Source organism: Nannospalax galili, unplaced genomic scaffold (genome assembly GCF_000622305.1).
Source record: "Nannospalax galili isolate Female #2095 unplaced genomic scaffold, S.galili_v1.0 scaffold1569, whole genome shotgun sequence".
Lineage (NCBI taxonomy): Eukaryota > Metazoa > Chordata > Mammalia > Rodentia > Spalacidae > Nannospalax > Nannospalax galili.
Window position 1 is genome coordinate 27,494 of NW_008360051.1, and position 21,081 is coordinate 48,574.

Sequence of the window (21,081 nt, forward strand, 5' to 3'; positions counted from 1 at the left end):
ACTAGGATTCATGGGAAAGAATGCACAATCATGAAAATTAAAAGTAATGAACTATACAATTCTCTCCTTGTAGTTTTTAAAAAATTGGTCTCTAAACAGCAATATAATTATTTTCTTGTTATTCTAATGCATGAAAAGCACGTTTAGCTTCAAAATACACTGAAAAGGGTTATCTTTCTGATCGCCAAAATAAGTTATTGCAAATTTGTTTCCATTTTGGAGTGAGATATGTAATGGTATGTTCCTTTTTTTTATAGTATGAAAATAACATTAGTTGATTTATAGTTGCCAATTTTGTTTCTTTTTTCACATGTATAGTCTGTTGGTATAGAAAATATATACACATACATAAAATTTATATATTTAATTTAATATTTTGAAAGGTTTCTCTTATAGAGGGGTAATTTGTGATTCAGAAAGACATCTGTAACTCTTTAGAATTTTTATATCTAAATCATACCTGGAAACTGGCACCTTTTCATTCATTTTTTTTTCTCTGTTTCTTAGGGTCATCCTAAAGTATGTGAAAAATTAAAGGCTCTCATGGTTGAATGGACAGATGAATTTAAGAACGATCCACAGCTTAGTCTAATATCAGCAATGATTAAAAACCTTAAGGAACAAGGAGTAACATTCCCAGCTGTTGGCTCTCAGGTAACTTGTAGTTGTGTGCAATATGGTTTGTTTTTTCTAAAATAGCTTGTCTGCTAGAGCTTTGCTCTCTGCATTCATAGCTAGCTCTTACCATTCCAGAGTAGTTTGTTAATAATAGTCTTGCATTCAAAGATTCTGAAAAAACTTGTAGATTATTAATTGCTACAACCTCTACTCTCCCACTATCTTTTCATCGTAAGTAAATTGGTTTAACATTTTATAGTTTAAATTTTGTTTTTTAATATAGCAAAATTGCATTAGATTAGGTAACATGGACAGTTGTGTTTTTAATTTTTTATGCCTGTGAGTGTATTGCCTGCATGTAGGTAGTTGCACTTGTGTTGTGCATTGTCTGCAGAAGTCAGAAGAGGGCATCAGATTCCTCTGGAACTGGAGTTATGGATGATTCTTAGCCACCATGTGGACACTGGGAATCGAACCCAGGTCCTCTGCAAGAATAACCAGTGCTCTTAATCGCTGAACCATCTCTCCAGCCCCAAAGAATATTTTTTATGTTTGTTCTATTCTAGGTAACCATCCTTAAGGTTGTCCAACTAAACTAGAGTGCTTAAAATGTATAGTAATTCGATATATTCTTTTCCTGCTGTGTGGATGGAACAAATTGTAATGGCTTACAGAATCCATGAATGGATCACTCCCACTTGTAAAATACTTGCTTTCTGATTGTTGACCACTTTGAAGGTCATGTTAGGTGATCTGCTTATCTAGAGGCATCTAGGTTTCCTTCCCAGGGCATATCCATTTTATCTGAGTGCTCTTGAGATGTAAAGATCCAGAAAAATATGCAAGAGTAGAGAAGCAAGTGTATTTGTCCTTCTGCTTAAAATTTGGCACTCAGGAGGCAGAGGCAGGCGGATCTCTGTGAGTTCAAGGCTGGCCTGGTCTACACAGTGAGTTTCAGGACAGCTGGGGCTACAGTGAGACCCTGCCTCAAAAAGACAAAAAAAAAAAAAGGTCTACTGAGGATGTGGTGTTTCCTATTTAAGTTTGAAGCTACCTTTAACTTTCCTTATAAATCCTCTTTAACTTTCCTCTGGGGCTACAGGGAGACCCTGTCTCAAGAACCGCCCCCCCCCAAAAAAATTTGGTTTATGATTTTTTTTTAAAGTGATATATTTTAGATTACTCATGCACAGTTGATAGCTGGCTTTTATTAATAATTTTGAAAATTTATAATTAAGGACTTACTCTATGTAGAATAATCTAAGATATTATAAATTCTTCAATTATAGAAATAATGCCTATCAAAGAGTAGATACTAAAGAGAATTATTGAGTGTAGAACTGCATTTTCTATACCTGTTCTAGAACTTGTTACTCAAAATGTGATTTGTGATTCATTGACCACATCATCAGAATCACCTAGAAGATTATTAGAAATTCAGCCTCTCAGGTGCTACTTGACACGTGTGGACTCATCCTCTCCATTTAACAGGAGTCTCAGATGCTTCTGTGTGTGCACCGAGGTTTGAGAAGCACTGCTCTAGAGTGTAGCTTTCAGCACCAGTGAAAATACATTTCAGTCCACACTTACGGAGTAGGAAGACATGATGGTCCCTTTGACTTGTAGCTTTCTTAGTTAATCTAGAATTTTACATAGTTATGGGAACAATGTCAGACATCCCCTGATCTAATCCTTCCATTTTATAGGAGAGGAAACTTATTTTGAGGGTGGCGAAGTGTCTCACCCAGTTGAGAGAGCTGGAAGGAGACCACAGAACAGACCGTGATTCAGTCTGGTCTTCTTTGTACTACCTGCTCCTGCCTGCGCCTTGGTAGAGTCCATGGACACTTTTGTTCAGACCAGGCTTCAAAGGGCAAGAAGTGTAGTGAATACTGGCAGGAGTATTTGTTTATTGATGGATATAGAAGTTACTCTCTTGTTTAGTATATAGGACATAGAAGATTGATAGTAAAGTTAAGATCTTTTTAGATAGATACAAAATATGAAGAAGCCATTTTTGTTATAGTTACTATCTTTCAGCTACAGAAAATTTGCAAATTGCATATAAATTAAAATATGAGATAGAATGGAGATTGTTTTTATAGTTTCTGAAAAATTTGTCATCAGAAATCATATAAAGACGTGTTTAATGAAAAAATAAATCATGTAGGTTCAACTGCAGAACCCTCTCAAGTTTTTACAGCTACTTAGTTACTTAAGTCAATGGTAGTTTCATCAGACTAGATTTTACATCTAAATCAGAACAGGCATCAAATAAGCACCTTGGAAAATACGAAGCTTTTTTTCCTAAGTATATTTCTTTGTTCAAAGACAGAAGAAAATAATGTAAAAATGTTAAGGAGATCATAACTCAGTCACCTACCTCATGCATATGTAGCTCTGTTAGCACTTCTGATGTAGTGATAGAAATATGACCAGTTAATGACAAGTGCCTTTGTTATAGTAATACCTGCTGTAGGAACTGAAAAGGAGACAGTTCAGGAGCCTAGTACTTGATGACTTATTTCAGCCAGGCAGCCTCCTTCCCTCCCTCCCTCCCTCCCCTCCTTCCTTTTCTTTTTTATTTTATGTATATGAGTGTATTGCCTGCATGTACACCTGTGTCGTGCAGTGCTTGTGGAGGACAGAAGAAGGCACCTGAGCCCTTAGAACTGGAGTTCCAGATGGCTGTTAGCTGCCATGTGGGTGTTGGGAATTGAACCCAGGTCCTCTGCAAGAGCAGCCACTGCTCTTAACTATGGAGTCATCTCTAGCCCCAGCACTTCTTTCTTAACTGATAGAGATTCCTTCAAAGACTGCAAGAGATCAGTGTATCTTTGTGGTTAAATTCAGCTAACAATTTAAAAATTCATCTAGTGCTAGGGAGATGACTCAGCAGTTTAAGAGCATTGGCTGCTCTTGCAGAGGGCCAGGGTTCAGTTCTCAGTATCCACATAGCAGCTAACAACCATCTGTGACTCCAGCTCCAGGGACCCAACTCCTTCTTCTGACTTCCATGGGCATTGCATGTACATGGTTTACCTACGTACATACAGGCAAAACACTGATATACATAAAATAAAAATCAATAAATGTTTTAAAAATTGAAAAATTCATGTAAATGATAAAGGGCTGTTTCTGATCAAGTATGCTTTTAACTTTCAGAAGTACATAATAGTTAGAATATTGTCTAAGATTGCAGCTTAAATTTGTATTTAAGTGAACATAAAGGAGCATTTTTCATTGCCAGCTTTTCTAGAGCCAGGTGCCACCTATGCATTTGGCAGTGTACAATACAGTAAGTGAAGACTCTAGAACTCTGTTTACTGTTGTTTGCATATTTTGCCTTTCATTACACTTAACATACGTTTTATTGATTGCAATATTTAGACACATTTCCTCAAGGAGCACAGTCTAGTGGGAGAGACTGTATTAACTATAGTGTATTAACTGTAATAGAAGGCGTGACTTACTGCACTGTGTCAGCCACTGTTCTGAGGACTAGACGTGATCACTTGAATAGTTTTAGAATTCCACTTTTCTTAATTGATTGCAGCATACATTTGTAGTCCACTTGAAGTCAAAATTATTTGCTCTAAAAAAAAAGAAACTTTAGAAGTACATATTTTCTTTTTCTTTTTTGGTCTTTTGAGACAGGGTCTCCATATAGCCCCGGCTGGCCTGGAGCTCTGTATGTAGACCAGGCTGGCCTCGAACTCAGAGATCTGCCTGCCTCTGCCTCCCAAGTACTGGGATTAAAGGCATGTGCAGTCACACTGAATTGAAGTATATAGTTTCATTTACTCCCATCTCAAGATCCCCTATACTATAGTTGTCATATACTATACTATAAGTTGTCATATCTGTTATACCTTATTATAAATCTCTAGAGAGAAATGTTATAATTCTGTTTTAAGGCCTGAATGAGCCTTGTGTTATCTGACTTTAGAAGCTGCATGTGTTAACCTCATCTCTAAATGTTGTGGTGTGCCCAATGAGGAGCGCATGTTGTTATTGTCTTCATTTTATTGGGGAGAAATTTGAGGCACAAAGTGGTTAATGTACCCAATGTCTTCTGGCTAGAAAGTATGGTGGATGTGGAATTTGAACCCATGTTTGCCTGGTTCCTCATCTTGTTTCAAATTTTTGTGTAAGTACCAGAGGCCATAAAAGGGGGACTTCTTAGTTAAAGTGCTTAATGTTTCATCCAGAAAGTGGTATGTTAACTATTTACTGACTGGTGAATTGAAACTCAGTAGGGACAAAAACTGTGATAGAACACAGTGAATTAAAGGGAACATCATAAGTAGGAGCGTCATAGAAGTTCCATTTTATAGTTACCTAGGAACCGCTTTCAGCTTCTAGTGACTGGTAGAGGATACAAAATGGGGTTGGTAAAACAGGCTGAATTCAGATCTGCATTGAATGCATGCAGCACCAAGAGACCGACAGTGAAGATCATGAGGCTTAGAAGCTTGTAATTCCAGACATGTGAATTAGTAATATTTACCTGTTCATTGCTTTGTTTTCAATATTTTCATCGGCAACAACACACTGCCCAAATTGATTGCTTATATTTTTGATTTATAGAATAAAATTTTAAGACCATTTTTATTATTTGTAAATAGGAGCTTTTATAGATAACTTCCTATCTTTTGATCTGAAAGAAAACAATAAAACACATCTGTTAGATTTATACTAAAGTTTATGAAATCTATATGCTTTTAAAGTAATCCTCTACTTTCCTCTCTGGACCCATTTCCTGGTTTGAGGATTTTTCTAAAATTTAAAATTTTGTATTCTTTCCTTTCTGACTCGCGTATTGTTTTCAGTTTATGTTCTTTGTGCAGAACTAGGGGAATGTGTGTAGTCTGTCATTCTAAGTGTCCAGTTGCTTTCTGACTCTTTCTCATACTCTGATTCTTCTTCCTCCTCTTCCAGGGTAGAAGCTCCTCCACATTTGGTATCTTTCTTCAGAAGTCTGTAGTGATTGCTGAGTGCGGCCTTGCGAGTTCTTAGACTAGATACAGGCAGGAACATTGGAGAGCAGTTCTCAAGCATTATGTTTCTTTTTGTGTGTACTAGGCTGCAGAACAAGCAAAAGCAAGCCCAGCACTAGCAGCCAAGGACCCCGGCACTGCAGCCAACAAAAAAGAAGAAGAAGATTTAGCAAAAGGTGTGTTTTAAAGTACTTGAAGGTGGGAAGATACGTCTCTGACTGAATAGCTTTTCCTTAGATGCTTAAAGATGAAGGAAATGACTGCAGATCTTGAAGAGGCCTGCTTTCTGTCCTGGTTTCCATGTCCTTGCTTTCCTCTGTTCCGCAGAGGTGATGATCACGGGTCCTTTCGAAGTGTATCTTTACAATATTTTCAGTGTGCTGTGTATCAAAGCATAAAATCTGCCAATTTTTTTTTGTCCAGCGTATTGTTTTTTCATAAGCAGTATACTCTTAGTGTGACCTGAAATTCGTTGACAGCATTATGTTGGAGATCTGTTTGTGAAGAGGCATGTAGATCAAATTCATTTGCTTTTACTAATGTTAGTGTTCCAGTACACTAACATAATATAGCATGCTTTTTCTATCCTACTGGTACATGTGTATTGTTTTTGGTTGTGGGTTGTTTTGTTTGTTTTGGCTGTAACAAATAATGCCGCAGTGAATATCTGTGTACACGTGAGTATATATGAGACTATTATGTGTGACTAAGTAGCATTGTTAGGTTATGGCACAGGTATATTGTCTGCTTTGTTAAAAGCTGAGTGATTTTCTTACCCCCTCCAATCAACAGTGTGTGGAAACTATGATTATGATTATTTATAATCTTTTGAAAAAGTTTGGTTATTGGTAGAGTTTAATTTTTGTGAATCTTGATGGATTCAAACTAAATTTTATTTCCATGATTTCTAGGAGTTTGAGTCCTTTTTGTATACATATTGGTTCTTTTGATCTGTTCAGGTGAATTTTTTAAGGTTCTCTGTGTATGTGTGTATTTGCATATGCATGTGTGATATGTAAAAGTTGTTAAAACCCTTTTTTTTTTTTTTTGACCGTAAAACATTTAAGCCAAAGGATGAGCAGTGCGAAGGGATGACTCTGACCACCAACCCCAGCTCAGGGTAGCTGGCTCCAGGGCTCCTGTACCCAGTGGGCCAGGAGATGCCGTGTGCTTAGGCATAGGCCTGGCACACCCTTTTCCACAAAGGCCTGGAAGAGGCTGCCGGCTCCTGGGGAGGTGGGGTCTGTTCACCGCCCGCAGTTGGCATACGGCCTCCAGGCCTTCCAGCTCCAGATCCTGCTGCTTTTGCCGGTGCTGTTGCCCTAGTTCCTGCTTATTCTCCATTACCCCAGGGCCACCTGGTGTCCATGGTAGAGTGAGTGTCGACCACCCACCGGAGTCTGGAATTGGGGAAGGATCTGAAGAGGATCCTGGGCCCCAAAAGTGGGGGACAGTACCTGGGGGTACTACCCCCACCCTGAAGATGAACGGGTTGAACCTGGATGGTCTGGTGTGGCAATCCTGGGGCAGAACCGATACCACGTGGCCATGGTGTAGAAGCCTTCGGAGTTCACACAGGTGTAGCTCTCCTTGTTCCTGAGGATCCCACCTTTACTGCTGTTATGACATTCCCTTGCCGCTGCTGTGGCAGCTCATGCCCAGCTCCGAAGCGGGCCTTGGCAGCCTCCAGGCGCACAGGCTGTTGGGTCAGGGAGAAGACCTGGGCCAATCAAAGGTGCCCTGCCCAGACCACCAGCTCTGGTCCTGGGTGTGGCTCTGGAGCTCTGGGTGTTCGGCAGACAAGTCTGTGCCAGCGCTCAGCTGGTCGGAGATGTCTCGGGCAGCCCCTGGGGCCTCTGAGCACCCCACAGCCTCCCAGCTGTCTGTAGCACCCACGCTTGCATCTGGTCAGACAGTAGGAAGGTGTTGTGGTGGCAGCATGGCACAGGGTCTTCCTGGCAGCAGCTGCCCAGCCCGGAGTGCTCCAGCAAGCCTGTGACCACCGGCACGGCCTCCTGGGCAGTGCTGCCCCGTTCCGGTGGAGCAAGTCTATACCCAGCAGGCTCCTGTCCACACGGCTTCATTGCCAATACAGGCACCATGCTTTTTGGCACCCACCTCGGCCCCCACAGCCAGGAAGGGCGGCCCAGGACCACAGCATGTGCCCTCGACTCCTGTCCACATCGATGTCGGTGCCTTGGAGCCGGATCCCGGGGTGGGGTGCCAGTTGCTTGCGGGGACGAACACCACGCCCAGCACCCCATCTCCAGGTCTGTCCACGTTCTTTGCAAAGATCAGAAGCTGGGGGCGCAGAGACGAAGCGGTCCCAAGGGGCGTCACGGCGATGGTGCCGGCTTGTACTTGGCGCAGAGTCAGCGGCACTGCAGGCTCTCCCAGGAGGTCCTGGCCCTGCCCGGCTGTCGTGCTGCTGTCTTCGCCTTCTCGCAGGTCTCGGAGAATCCCACGCTCCTGCGCATGCCCGCAGACCCACCCCTTTACCGCTCACCCTTTTTCTTGTCCTCTGTGAACATGCCTCTCACCCTCTCCGCCTCCGAGACCCTCAAGCTTGGTTCCAAGCACCCAAAACATGTTAAAACCTTAATCTGTGTGGTTGTGTCTATTATGAACATCTGCCCCTATTTTTTGTCTTAAATTTTACCTTGTTAATTGTGTGTAAGAAGTTTTAGGGGCATGAGGTATAGATCTGTGGTAGACCACATAAATGTGAGTTCCTGGGTTTTGTCCCTCAGTACCCAAACCAAAGATGCTTAAGTTTTTTTTGGTCTTAACTTTTTTGTTATGATTTTAACTTTTTTTGTGTATTGTTTAGGCTACATCAAGGTCATAAGGAATATTTTCCTATATTGTCTTCTAATATTTAAAGCTTTGTTTTGACATTAGCATTTTCACCAATCCTGCTCACAGGGTAGAATAGCAGGAGGAATTGCGGGTCAAGTTGAAAGCTGGGCAGTGGCTGTGTTACGAGTACACTCCAGAATTATAGCAAGTAATTTACTGAGTGATACCTCGTGGTGGTTACACATGAGATCCACTTATTAGATGATTTGTTAGATGAGCCTTTTGACTGATTACATAAAAATTACTTTTCAACAACAAAATCTATTAAGGCTCAGAGTGAGTGAGGCTTGGTGCTCTTGATGTCCCAGGTGATTGACTATCGTCTTGGGAACTTAAGTTAGAGGAGTACGTTAAAAGAGTGAAAGAAAATATAAAATGTCTGTTGCTAAATACTTTTTAAGAACTAAGAGCTTATATCTTTTTAATCCAGAATAATTTAAATTGTACCTTTTCAATAAAAATATAAATCAAAAACCATTTTTACTCTTTGAGTTGTGAGTGGGTGAATATACTTGTCAATGATATCATCCCTGTGCCAGGACTTCTCCTGCTTTCTAGTCACACTACTGAGAAAGAATATTTTCTTTTTTTAAATGTTTTTTTAATTTTTGTGTGTATGAATGTATTGCCTGCATGTGTATAAGTGTGCCCATGTCGTGCAATTCCCATGGAGTCAGAAGACAGCGTTGGATTCCCCTGGAACTGGAGTTATGGATGGTTGTTACCTGCCATGTGGGGCTGGGAATCAAACCCAACTCCTCTGCAAGAGCAAGCTGGTGCTGTTAACTGCTGAGCCATCTCTCCAGCCCCCAAGAAAGAGTATTTCCAGTGTTGTGATGCCTTTTATGTACCTGCTTTGGATTATTGGCTATACTAACATTTAGGGTCATTGTTTTCCAGCCATTGAGTTGTCCCTCAAGGAGCAAAGGCAGCAGTCAACTACCCTTTCTACCCTGTATCCCAGCACGTCAAATCTTTTAACGAACCACCAACATGAAGGCCGAAAAGTCCGTGCTATTTATGACTTTGAAGCTGCTGAAGATAATGAACTTACTTTTAAAGCTGGAGAAATTATTACAGTTCTTGATGACAGGTAATGGCTATTTATATACTGAAAGTTCCTGAGAAAATATATCACCCAATACCTTTGTGTTTAATGCTATTCTTGTTGAATGCAGTTACCAAATATAATTAGAATATTGACCAGACATTTTAGATGATGACTGATTTGCTTGTCTCATAATTTTTTGTTTTGGAGGCGTTTCTCTGTTCATTTTTGGTTCCATCTAATTATATAAATTGTTAAATCTTTTAAAAATCTAAAGCTGTAGAAAATACACTGGATTTTAAAGCTATTCATAACCTATTGATTTTTATTTGCACAGAACATTATATCCATGTGGAACAAAATAATTTTAAAACGAATTACACATTTACATTTTCATAGTGAAAGTATTACAAGGCATCAAGTTTTTTAAATTAGGTGATATTTTATGTGAAAACAAATGGCTAACAATGAGTTGTTAAAATTTGTAACTGCTATTTAAAAATTAATTTTTATTTCTTAAGGTTACTTCTGTAGACTTTATTGCTTAGACTTTTCATGCTGCTGAGGCAAATAACCATAAACTGGGTGACTTAGCAGAAATTTATTTCCCACAATTCTGAGACTAGAATGTCCAAGGTCTATCAGATTTGGAGTGTGTTGAGGGCTCGCTTCCTGGTTTACACACAGCAGTGTGCTCTGGGTTCACATATGGTAGAAGGAGCAAAGAAGCTCTCTGGAGTGTCTTTTTTAAGGTTGCTAATTCTGTTTAAGAAGGTTCTGCCCTCATGAGTTAATCACTATTCAAAGGCCCCGCCTTTAATGCCATCACCAAGGGGGTTGAGATTTCAGCATGTCAGTTTTAGAAAAACAAACATCCAGACAATAGCATTTATATTTTAATATTTTATTGAAGGAAAATGATGTAAAGTTCAGCCGTTTAACTGAGCAAAACTTTGACCATTCATTCTTTGGAAAGATGTATTTACTGACTACTTGCTAGCTTTCTGTGTACTGAGCACTGAAACTAGCTTATACAGTGTGCGCTTTCAGGTTTTATACAAGTAGTGTTGAATCGGGAGGGAAAAAGACAGCCCTTGTTAACGTGTACTTGAAAGAACAGATGTAGGAGTGGAGATGTAGATGAAGAGCCAATGTTTATATCTTACTAGAGTTCTCATGCAAAGCTGGGAACCATTTAAGACTTGACAGGTTGCTGTTTTGCTTTGTTTTCGAAAAAATATTTTTATTCTTTGAGACTTGCATAAAATGTATTTTGATCACATTTAGACCCCCTCCCTCATCGATACCCTCCATCCTTCCATACTCCCCTATTCCTTGACTTTATGTCCTCTTTTATTGTTTTCTTTTTAAGCATAAGAGCTTCTTTTAGGGGAGAGTGTTCATACTTTTTTTAATGGCGTCTCAAGTAATTTACTGACCTTCAGATACAAAGAACATTTGGTTTAATAGCTTTGGGGCCTCATTTCCTATTTGCGGACAATAGGTTGCTGGCTCCTTTTTTTGGATTGTTGTGGGATTCCAGTCTGGTAATAATACAAGTTAAATATTATGAACAGTTAAAGAGTTATAAAAACAAAAGTCTTTTTTATAATAAAGCATTCTTTTCTGTTCATCTTAGTGATCCCAACTGGTGGAAAGGTGAAACCCATCAAGGCATAGGGCTTTTCCCCTCCAATTTTGTGACTGCAGATCTCACTGCCGAACCAGAAATGAGTAAGTACTTTTCAGTCTGTGGCTGACTGATAATCCACATTCTTCTTGAAGGAAGTGGAATAAACTCATCTTTGTGCATCAGTGACTCTCAGACATTTGTGCCTATAGGTGTTTATTTCAAACTGCAGTTTCTAAGCTGCGGAGGATGCCTCGTGCTTATTGTCTTAACATTCACCTGTAATCCCAGTACTTGGAAGGCTGTGCTACAGTGAATTCAAGGCCAGCTTCACTACAGAGTGAGACCCTGTCTTCACAAAGAAAAAGATCAATGCCAGAAATGATCTTAAAGTTCTCTGTCAGTATTAACCTTAGATAGACTGTGAGCTTTTCTTACATATTTATGCCTGTATAGGTGCCATTAAAACTACAAATACATGAAGTATAGCGGAATTCATGCTATGAATTTTTCTTTCCAGCTGATAAATTGGCAAATACAATACAACCTCGTAGATGCTACCTCCTACAGGGGAAGTTTTCTAATGTCTAGCCCTAGACTTGACAGCAGCATCCTTTCAGCAACATAATGGCCAAATGACCCTGGAAAATATGCAAAAGAAGCCATAGGAAATGATAACCATACAAAGATTTTTTTGTTTGATTTCTAAACCTTTGCTGATATAGAAGAAAGAACTGCCATGGAGAAGAAGTATATTTAGTGGCAGCTGTAATAGTTACAGGTGACATACTGCCAGTGTCTGACAAAGGCAGGCAGAGTAGTTTTCTATATAGTCCTGTAGAATGTTGTTCTTTAATGATGTCATAATGGTGATTTAGCCATCAAGAAACACCAGATCATAATCTCCTGCTGCTTCAAAATACAGAAGACATATGTTCAAGTCTGGTAAGATTTCTGTTAGCGACTAAGAGGATTAGGATCTTGAGACAGAATCTCCCTGTAGCCCCAGCTGGCCTCGAACTCACTATGTAGACCAGGCTGGACTTGAACTCACAGAGATCCACCTGCCTCTGCCTCCCGAGTTCTGGGATTAAAGGCATGCACCAGCATACCCAGGGAAGTTTAGATCTTAAAAGAAGTTTTATAGATGTTGAGAAACTTGAGTTATCTGCCAGAATATCTCATTTGTCTTTTTATAACACCAGATAGAAGAGATCAAAATAAGTTAAATCCCATAAGATCCTTAGCTCATTTTAGTTCACAGGAGTTTTAAGAAAGGTTCTTTGTCTTAGCCCCCCACCCTCACCCCCTCCCCAGCAGCATCTGGTACTGAATCTTAACCACAATGCATACTACATAAATATGCATAGAATAAATGGCACATGAATATGTGTTAACAGTGAAGAGGTACAGAGAAGACAAGCCAGAAATTATAAACCAGAAATTATAGCTCTTTAATAAAGTGGCTCTCTCTCATAGCTACTGACAAGTTGCCTTTATCACTTTTGTAGAGACGCACTCCTGATATTCTGTTAAATTATTTTTTTGTTAGAACTCAAAAATTTCTAGAACTTAAAACATATAACCTTATTTGAGTGACAGTGCATAGCATGTTGACGTTTTAATAATCTGAGTTTAGAATTGCCTTGCCCTTCTGTTCAAGACAAGATAGGATGTCTCAGGTTGATCATGTAGCCATTTCATCTTTGTCTTTCATATGACAATGAAGCTTTCCTATGAGTTTTCTTATTCTTATGTGTTTCACTCTTGACAGCGTGTAGGAAAAAATGGGAGGATCAGAGCTTATTTGGTACAGTAATTGTTCTCAGATTCGGAAATGTGCAAGGAGGCTCCCTGGAGCATCTTTTTTTTTTTTTTTTTATTTTAAAGGAAGTAGAAACCTCCTTTACTTAACATAGAAACATGTTTTTTTACTTATTTTATTTTATTTTAGAGATACAGTGAAAATACATTATTGTGTATATATAAATAGTATTTTTGACATAGTATACATCTGTGGTATCAGTTCCTATGAGAAAAGGACCACAAACTTAAGATCATTAGCTGCATGAGCTCTGCCATTTGTTACCATGGGTTTACAGCCAGTGCATTGGCTTTCTACTGAATGGCACAAGATATAAAAGGCAGCATGTAGCAGATGTCTCTCTGTTCCCCATGGGAAAATGAATCAGCCAAAGTTTTCTTTTGGTATGTAGAGTTTTGCTTTACAGTGACTTAGATATGATGAATATATTCCTTATGTTTGGAATTAAACAGATAATACCAAAGTACATAAATTACATATTTGGCTTTCATTTCTCAAAGTCATAGGCCAGATTCCAGTGATAGGGGCTAATAGAACAAGATAGATTGACGTTACAATCTGGGCTTTACCTTCTATTAGTTTTCTCTTATGCAGTAGTTTTTAATTCTTTAAAATAGGATTGTTTTGGAAATTTATTGGGGCAAATCTAGTCCATCAAGCACATTGAATAATAAACAACCTCCCTTCATAGTTCCTCCTGCTGTGAAATCTCCTTTCTCTTCTTGATCCTTAACCTTTTGCTGTCTGATTGACCTTATAGATACAGGATGAAATGTTCAGAAAATATGTTCATTCTCTGGAATTGTCAGTACTTTTTAGTATTATTTAGAGGTTGCCATATGAATAATAGCCTTAAATGTACTCGTTATATTAGGTAGTTTTCAAAGATTGCTTTGGTGAGAAGAGAAATCTGTGCTTTCAACCAGTGGTTTGCTGAACGTTAATGACCACTTTTCACTTTTAAATGAAAGTTAAATTCAGTGTTATTAGATGGACTGATGTGCTGGTGAATGCAGATCTGTGCCAAGGCCACTACAAAATTATTCTCTGGTCTTGATGTTCTCTGGGTGCAAAGCCCGGGTATATGCCGGAGAAATTATGATTTTCCAGTTTATCATGTTGTAGTATTGTGTTCCTATCAAAGGAGATGTTCTTTGAATTAACAGGTCATTTAAAAAGAGATGTTTTGAATTTCAAAATTCACTTTTTCAAGTATTAAACTTTTTGTAACAACTCATTGAACTTCGAAATAGGTAACTTTTATTTCAGAAGCATGATTTGTTTTAAAAAGGTTTTATTTATATATTTTATGTTGCATAAATTTTTTTGACAAAACATTTCATTACAACAGCATTGACATATTCAATAACAATTTCCAGAGCTAAGATATATCTCTTTCAAAATTGACTGTAAATTTTTAGGTTCACAGTTGAATTAATACAGTTATACAATATTGAACTCTGTATAAAGCCCATAAGACATAAAATTGAATGAGGTTTTAACCTTTAAGAAACATCTGCATTTCATTTTAAAATATATTGTTTCATACAGAAAACAATATCATTTTTAATGCTACCAACACTTAGATGTTTGCATATGCATCTCTAATCTCTATGTACCTGAGTATTAATTATTACTAGTCACAGTTGGTTACTTTCTGAGCTCCTTGGCATCTGAGCATGGATATTGCATAAATGTTTTTGCACGCATGTATGTAAATGCACCACATGTGTGCCTCGTGCCTGCACAGCCCAGAAGAGGGCATTGAATCCTCTGGAACTGGTGTTATGTGCTGGTGTTAGCTGCCATGTAGGTGCCAGGAACCAAACCTGGGTCATCTGGTAGAGCAGTAAGTGCTCTTAACTGCTGAGTCATCTTTAGCCCCTTGCCTGAGTTGTTTTAAATAGATCTCTTTAAAGGCCAAATTCTCTCATAGGACTTAAAAATTTAAATATATTTTAAGGAAAAGATAATTTCTGTTTTTTTCCCCCCAGTCAAAACAGAGAAGAAGACGGTACAATTCAGTGATGATGTTCAGGTAGAGACAATAGAGCCGGAGCCAGAACCAGCTTATATTGATGAAGTGAGTGGTTTCCTTGATGATAGTGATGGGTACTTTGTGTTGGGATTGGAATACTTTGTTTCCTTTAAAAACAGTTAAGTACTTTTGTATTTTCTGGTTTTGAAAATTTGAACAATATCAGCAAGCATCTATTACTTTTTAACTTCATCTTCAGTCCCATTTTTACCCTACTAGATCTCATTTTAAATTGCTGCTTACAACTGGGGATGTAACTCAGTAGTAGAACAAATACTTGCCTAGTCTATGTAAGGCACTAGACTTGATCTCTTTTGATAAAGGGAGGAAGGAAAGAAGGAGGGAGGGAAGGAGGGATACTTGTCTAGTATGTCATAGAGTACATTTAAATTTTTTATTTTGGAGTGCTTAGGTAATTTCCAGTTTTTATTGCTAACACAAGCAGTTTTATAGTGAGGTTTCTTTCTTTTAATCTTTGTTTTTCTTAAGAGTATATAGCAAAGAATGGAACTTCCAAGTTGAAGGATCTGTGCTTTCCATGTTAAATAGGCACTGCCAAATTGTTCACCAGAATGGGAGTTTTACAGATTTCTTGGTGCTCTGTGAGAGCACCTGTTTCCTCAGGTACTCAGCAATATTAAAATTGCTTGGAAGTTACAGGGTAGGGCACTTACTGACTGTTGAAAGAATAAAACATATTAGCCAGGAGTGGTGGTGCACACCTTTAATCCCAGCACTTGGGAGGCAGAGGCAGGTGGATTTCTGAGTTTGAGGCCAGCCTGGTGTACAGGGAGACCTTGTCTCAAAAAGACCAAAAAAAAAAAAAAAGAAAAGAAAAGAATAAAACCTATTTCTGAATGCTACTGCATAAACCAATTTAGTGAAATGATTTGTGGTTCCTCCTTGGATTAAACATATTGAATATTTGGGAAAAACTTACTTTAATTTTATGTTAAATCTTTTCGTAGGCCATTTTTACATCTGAAACAATGACTTTTTAGTGATTAAATTTGAAAATCCGGCTACTTGAGTGGCGACTTAAACCATAGTTTTTTGGAGTACGTATTAGTACTTAAAAATGTATGATTAGGATTAAGCTCGGAGGAAGTTTGTTTGTTTTGCAGCACTGCGCAGTGTCTTGTGCATGTGAGGCAGCACTCTACCGCTGTACTGCATCTTCAGCCGAAATGTGGCATCTCTTGCGTTAACATGTCATAATTACTTAGATTTTAGAAATCTCTGCTGGTTATTACATATAAGGAAAAGAAGATTAAAACTAGTTACTTTTTCATCTTTATGTTTTCAGTCACAATTTTATATTCAAACTTACAGTGTTACTGTTTTGAATAGCAATGTCAGTATTATATTGTGTTAAATTCATAAAATAGTATTAAATTATGGAACTAGCAAACCATACAGGCTGCATTTGTGCTAAAGTTGCAGAAAAAAAGGTCATTGACTTTGGAGGCAGAGTATGCTTAGTATCTGGCCTGTACAGAACAAGTGTGGCGGCTCCTAACGTAGGTCATTACAGAAAATGCTTTTCAGGTCTTTCTTTTAATAAATATGGACTCCTGAAGTTGATCTGACTGAGAACATGTTCTCCTTGCCTTTATTTGCCATTTTCTTTCTCTTGTACAATTCCCTCTCTCACTGTACATGAAAAATCCCCTGTGCCCATACTGAACCTTACTGTGGTACACTGCCACACTGGCAGTAAGAAAGGAATGATGAGGCAGCAGGGTACAGATGGTTTCATATATTTTGCAATCAAACACTAAAGATGAGCGCAATGAATTATCAGCTTATAGGTTATTGAAAATAATTTCTAATGATAGGCCACTATGGTTCCTGGCATAGAATTCAAAATAATATTTCAGTGATACTGCTCTAATAGCTTGAACTCTATGAACAAGGCTTGTCGTCAGCTTCATCTGTAAAAATAGGAATGTGAACATTTTATTTTTCTTTAATTTGGACTATATGTTACTTCAACTCATGATATGCTAGTAGAAATCATTAACTCATACACATGAACTTAACGCTTATAATATTACCAGTTCTACATATTTTTATTGCAAAGAATTTTGACATAGTCTTCTACAAGACTGTAAAAGTACATTAGGATAAAACTTGGTAGGGAAAATTGAGTAGGAATACGTTCAAGGAGAAAAATGGCCAATTTAAAATTTCCAATTTTTAAAAGTTTGTTTTTGAGGTCCCAGGGATAGTACCCAGGGCCTAACACATGCCAAGCAAATGCTCTACCACTTAGCCACATCCCCAGCCTGATCATGTGGTTTAAATGATAGTGGTACATGCATATTGCTATGGCACTGAGTTTCCTTTGACTTTATTAAAAATAATACAACTTTTATCTTAAAATACCCATATGTAATTAAGATGTGGGGCATCATCTTTAAATATGTGTAAGGGTTTATATTAAAATATGAGACATCATCTCTGAAACATGTGAAAGGGTTTGTAGGTTTCTGGCATTCTTTTAGAAGAAACAGGAGCAGAAAATCTGCTGAGTGTTCTTTTGGAGAGAGAAGATTGTTAAGAGCTAAGGGATATGGCTGGGTTTGGAAAGGTTTGGCCAGATTGCGTTACAGAAGGAAGTGCATGCGTGTTCTCACTGGTGACTGGTATAGAACAAGAGGCAAACTTTCCTAATGGGGTCTCCTGTTTTTAGCCATCTTAAAATGAAAATGTGACAGATAGATAGATAGATAGATAGATAGATAGATAGATAGATAGATAGATAGATAGATAGATAGATAGATAGATAGATAGATAGATAGATAGATAGATAGATAGATAGATAGATAGATAGATAGATAGATAGATAGATAGATAGATAGATAGATAGATAGATAGATAGATAGATAGATAGATAGATAGATAGATAGAGAGATAATTACATTGAGTGATAGATATATTTGAAAATTCAGAATTCATTTGGCTTGCCAGGAGTTTTTCCTCTATGTACCTGTGTTGCTTCAAGTCCAATGATTAATTTTCCTCTCTCAAACTGTTTTCCATTTCAGAAGACTCTTTGTTGGAATTAACTATATTGTTTAGAACTTGTAGTATTTATTTGCCCTGTGTACCTATGTGCAGTAGCATAATCACATACAACTATGCAGGGAGAAATATTTGTAATAATTTTAGGGTTTTTTGTAAATTAAAAAATACGTCTCTGCTTAATGTAACAACACTTTTTATCAGTTCCTTTGGTCCTAACAATAAAATATTCTGAAATAGACCTGAGTCATTGGTTTGAGATGTCGTCCAGCAACCCCACATGGAAGAATAGAGAAACTACAAGTTTTAAGTTTTCCTTTCTTTTATGACAAACTGAAACATTGATAGAAAGAAAACACAGAATAAGTCCTTAGAGGCCCACTTAGAGGAACAGCTGTAAGAGACCCGAGCTCTGCCTTGCTCAAACAGCTGCTACGTTCACCATGGGCAAGTGGTAGTGACTGAGTTGTTAGTCACAGCAAGCCAGCTTGAGAGGGATGCTGCACCTGTTGTGTGGCTAAGCTGCTCCAAAGCAGTGTGGGACTCCCTGGTACACTGTGAGAGCCAGGAGATCAAGCCTTGTAACTTTAAATGTGCGATTCTATTCTAATTTGACAAATTCTTGGGTAGCACTTTCAAAAACACCTAAGAATAGTGTACAGAGGTCTGGCTTTGCATGGTGCTAAGAGCATACATGAGGTACTACAAAGGTAAAAGCTAAATTACTCTTCCTCTGAAATACAAAAGTCTATTGGGATGAAGTTACCAATGTGAGAACATAATGTTTCTTCGAGATTCGTTGCTTTTGACATTGACTATTTAATTCCTTAGGATAAAATGGACCAGTTGCTACAGATGTTACAAAGTACAGATCCCAGCGATAATCAACCAGACTTACCAGAACTGCTTCATCTCGAAGGTGAACCTTCCTTTATGCGTACCTTGCTAACAAAGAATAATCAGAAATATGTTTACTGTTCTGTTACAGATGGGTTTTGACAGTAATCTTAAAAATGCAACATCATTTACTTTTCTTGTACCCAGTGTCACCTTCAGTGTGTTGTTTAATCCTTGATTAGAGGTTGAATTTACAAACCTTCTTATCCAAATTAAATATTTTATTCAACACCTTAGTGTCTTACAAAATGAAAATTAAATTTTGAGATCAGTATTTTAAATTGTCGCCATTATACTTTGAGAAAATCAATTTTAGAGATTGACTAATGCTAATTAATATTTTCATGACTCCAAATTAAACTTTTGATTCCTTTAATCGTATTAATAGTTTTCAAAAATTCACTTTCCTTTTTTTTTTCCCACCCTTATCTCTTCAAATACTGTCATTTAGCAATGTGTCACCAGATGGGACCTCTCATTGATGAAAAGCTGGAAGATATTGATAGGTAAAGAACATGGGCTGCATTTAAATTGTATAATTTCCTTCCTCATTGAAACTATTTTTATAATGGACAGAGTAGAGTATATCTACTTTTTAAAAAAGACACTTCAGGGCTGAGGAGGTGGCTCAGTTGGTAAAGTGCCTGCTGTGTAAGACAAGGCCCGAGTCTGGATTTTCAGAACCCACAAAAAGTCTAGGCATGGTGGTACATTCCTGTAACCCCAACCTGGGTAGAGGGTAGATGGGCTGATCACTGATCATTGCCCAGCCAATTGGTGAGCTTCAAGTTCAGTGAAAGACCCTGTATCAAAAAACAAAGATGGAGAGTGACAGAGAAAAGACATCCAGTGTTGACCTCGGTCCTTCACAGGCTCAGATACCTGTATGCACACGTGCACACACTTCATGCATACAAAACGCTGCACACCTAGGTCCATACACACACACGAAGTACTCCAGAGAACAAACTCTCTATTGCTTGTTTGCAACTTGATGTGAAGAATTGGACTCATCTGTCTGATTTTGAAAAGGAAGACTGTACACCTTTTATCTTTTAGATAAGAGCTTGTATAGTAATGCTTCCTAAAGTGGCATTACCAGAGTCCACAGATGAGCCATCTGTTGATAACCAGGGAACCTTGGATATTTCAGGGTACAGTCAAGTACAAGGACCTAAAGGTCCCTCAGCACAGTACCTAAACCTTCAGCAGGTTCAGCTGCCTCAAGCTGTCCCAAGTCTAGTGTAATACTTTTTGTTATTCTGATATATCATTTAAGCAACCACCCTTGTTTCAAATTATTGTGTAATGTTTCAGAAAACATTCAGAACTCTCAGAACTAAATGTGAAAGTGATGGAGGCCCTTTCATTGTATACGAAGCTAATGAATGAAGATCCAATGTATTCTATGTATGCAAAATTACAGAATCAGCAGTATTACATGCAGTCGTCTGGTGTTTCTGGTTCCCAGGTATGCTTTGGACAGCTCAAGTATGTTATTTAAGTTCCTGAATGAACTTGGGATGATTTGGAATGACTGTATTTTTGTAAAATGTGCAACTTCTTGAGGTTAATATTTTAAAAACAAGTTTAAAATTTTCACAAATACAGTGTCTAATATACTGAATGTGCCATTTAAAAAAATTGCTCTTTGTTCTGGGATAGGTGGAATTATCCATTGTGTTTTTTCTCTGCCCCTTTTTCTTTAAATACAGATATGTTGGTCCTATCCCAGTCCTGTTCAATCAGTCTTTAAGGTTCAGGTTTCCTATGTAATTATATGGTTAAAACCTTCAGTTCATTATTATATTTAAGTAGATTATTCTGGTTATGCCCACGTTCTTCTGAATATTTATAGTTTTTGTTTTACACTGAACTCCTTAGGTTAGATGTTCTATAAAAAAAAAAAAAAAGTAAGTATATGCCAGCACATATGATGGCACACATACCCAGCCAGACAGGGACCCAACATAGATGAGGGAGGTGGCCAGGCTGAAGATCTGTTGGCAGTTGGTAGATGCTGAGAGAGGGACAATCAGTTTTCCTTGCTGGGTGACATCTGGTAGGTGACCAGACTTCAAGGGATAGACCCACACCAGAGAGCTCTTGGGAAACACATTGGACTCTATAGGCCTTAAA

General features: G+C 38.1%; 1 protein-coding gene and 1 pseudogene across 1 annotated transcript in view; one reads left to right on the plus strand and one right to left on the minus strand.

The window, feature by feature from the left end:
* Positions 1 to 21,081, plus strand: part of Stam (signal transducing adaptor molecule) — a 54,020-nt gene that overhangs the window by 26,095 nt on the left and 6,844 nt on the right. Inside the window, exons 5-12 of the mRNA XM_008824104.2 lie at positions 508 to 654; positions 5,704 to 5,794; positions 9,378 to 9,570; positions 11,165 to 11,259; positions 14,975 to 15,063; positions 18,877 to 18,964; positions 19,394 to 19,448; positions 20,260 to 20,413. Of these exons, the coding sequence (XP_008822326.1) occupies positions 508 to 654; positions 5,704 to 5,794; positions 9,378 to 9,570; positions 11,165 to 11,259; positions 14,975 to 15,063; positions 18,877 to 18,964; positions 19,394 to 19,448; positions 20,260 to 20,413 (912 nt within the window). The remainder of the gene's footprint in view (positions 1 to 507; positions 655 to 5,703; positions 5,795 to 9,377; positions 9,571 to 11,164; positions 11,260 to 14,974; positions 15,064 to 18,876; positions 18,965 to 19,393; positions 19,449 to 20,259; positions 20,414 to 21,081) is intronic.
* LOC115068602 lies at positions 5,805 to 8,120 on the minus strand (annotated as a pseudogene).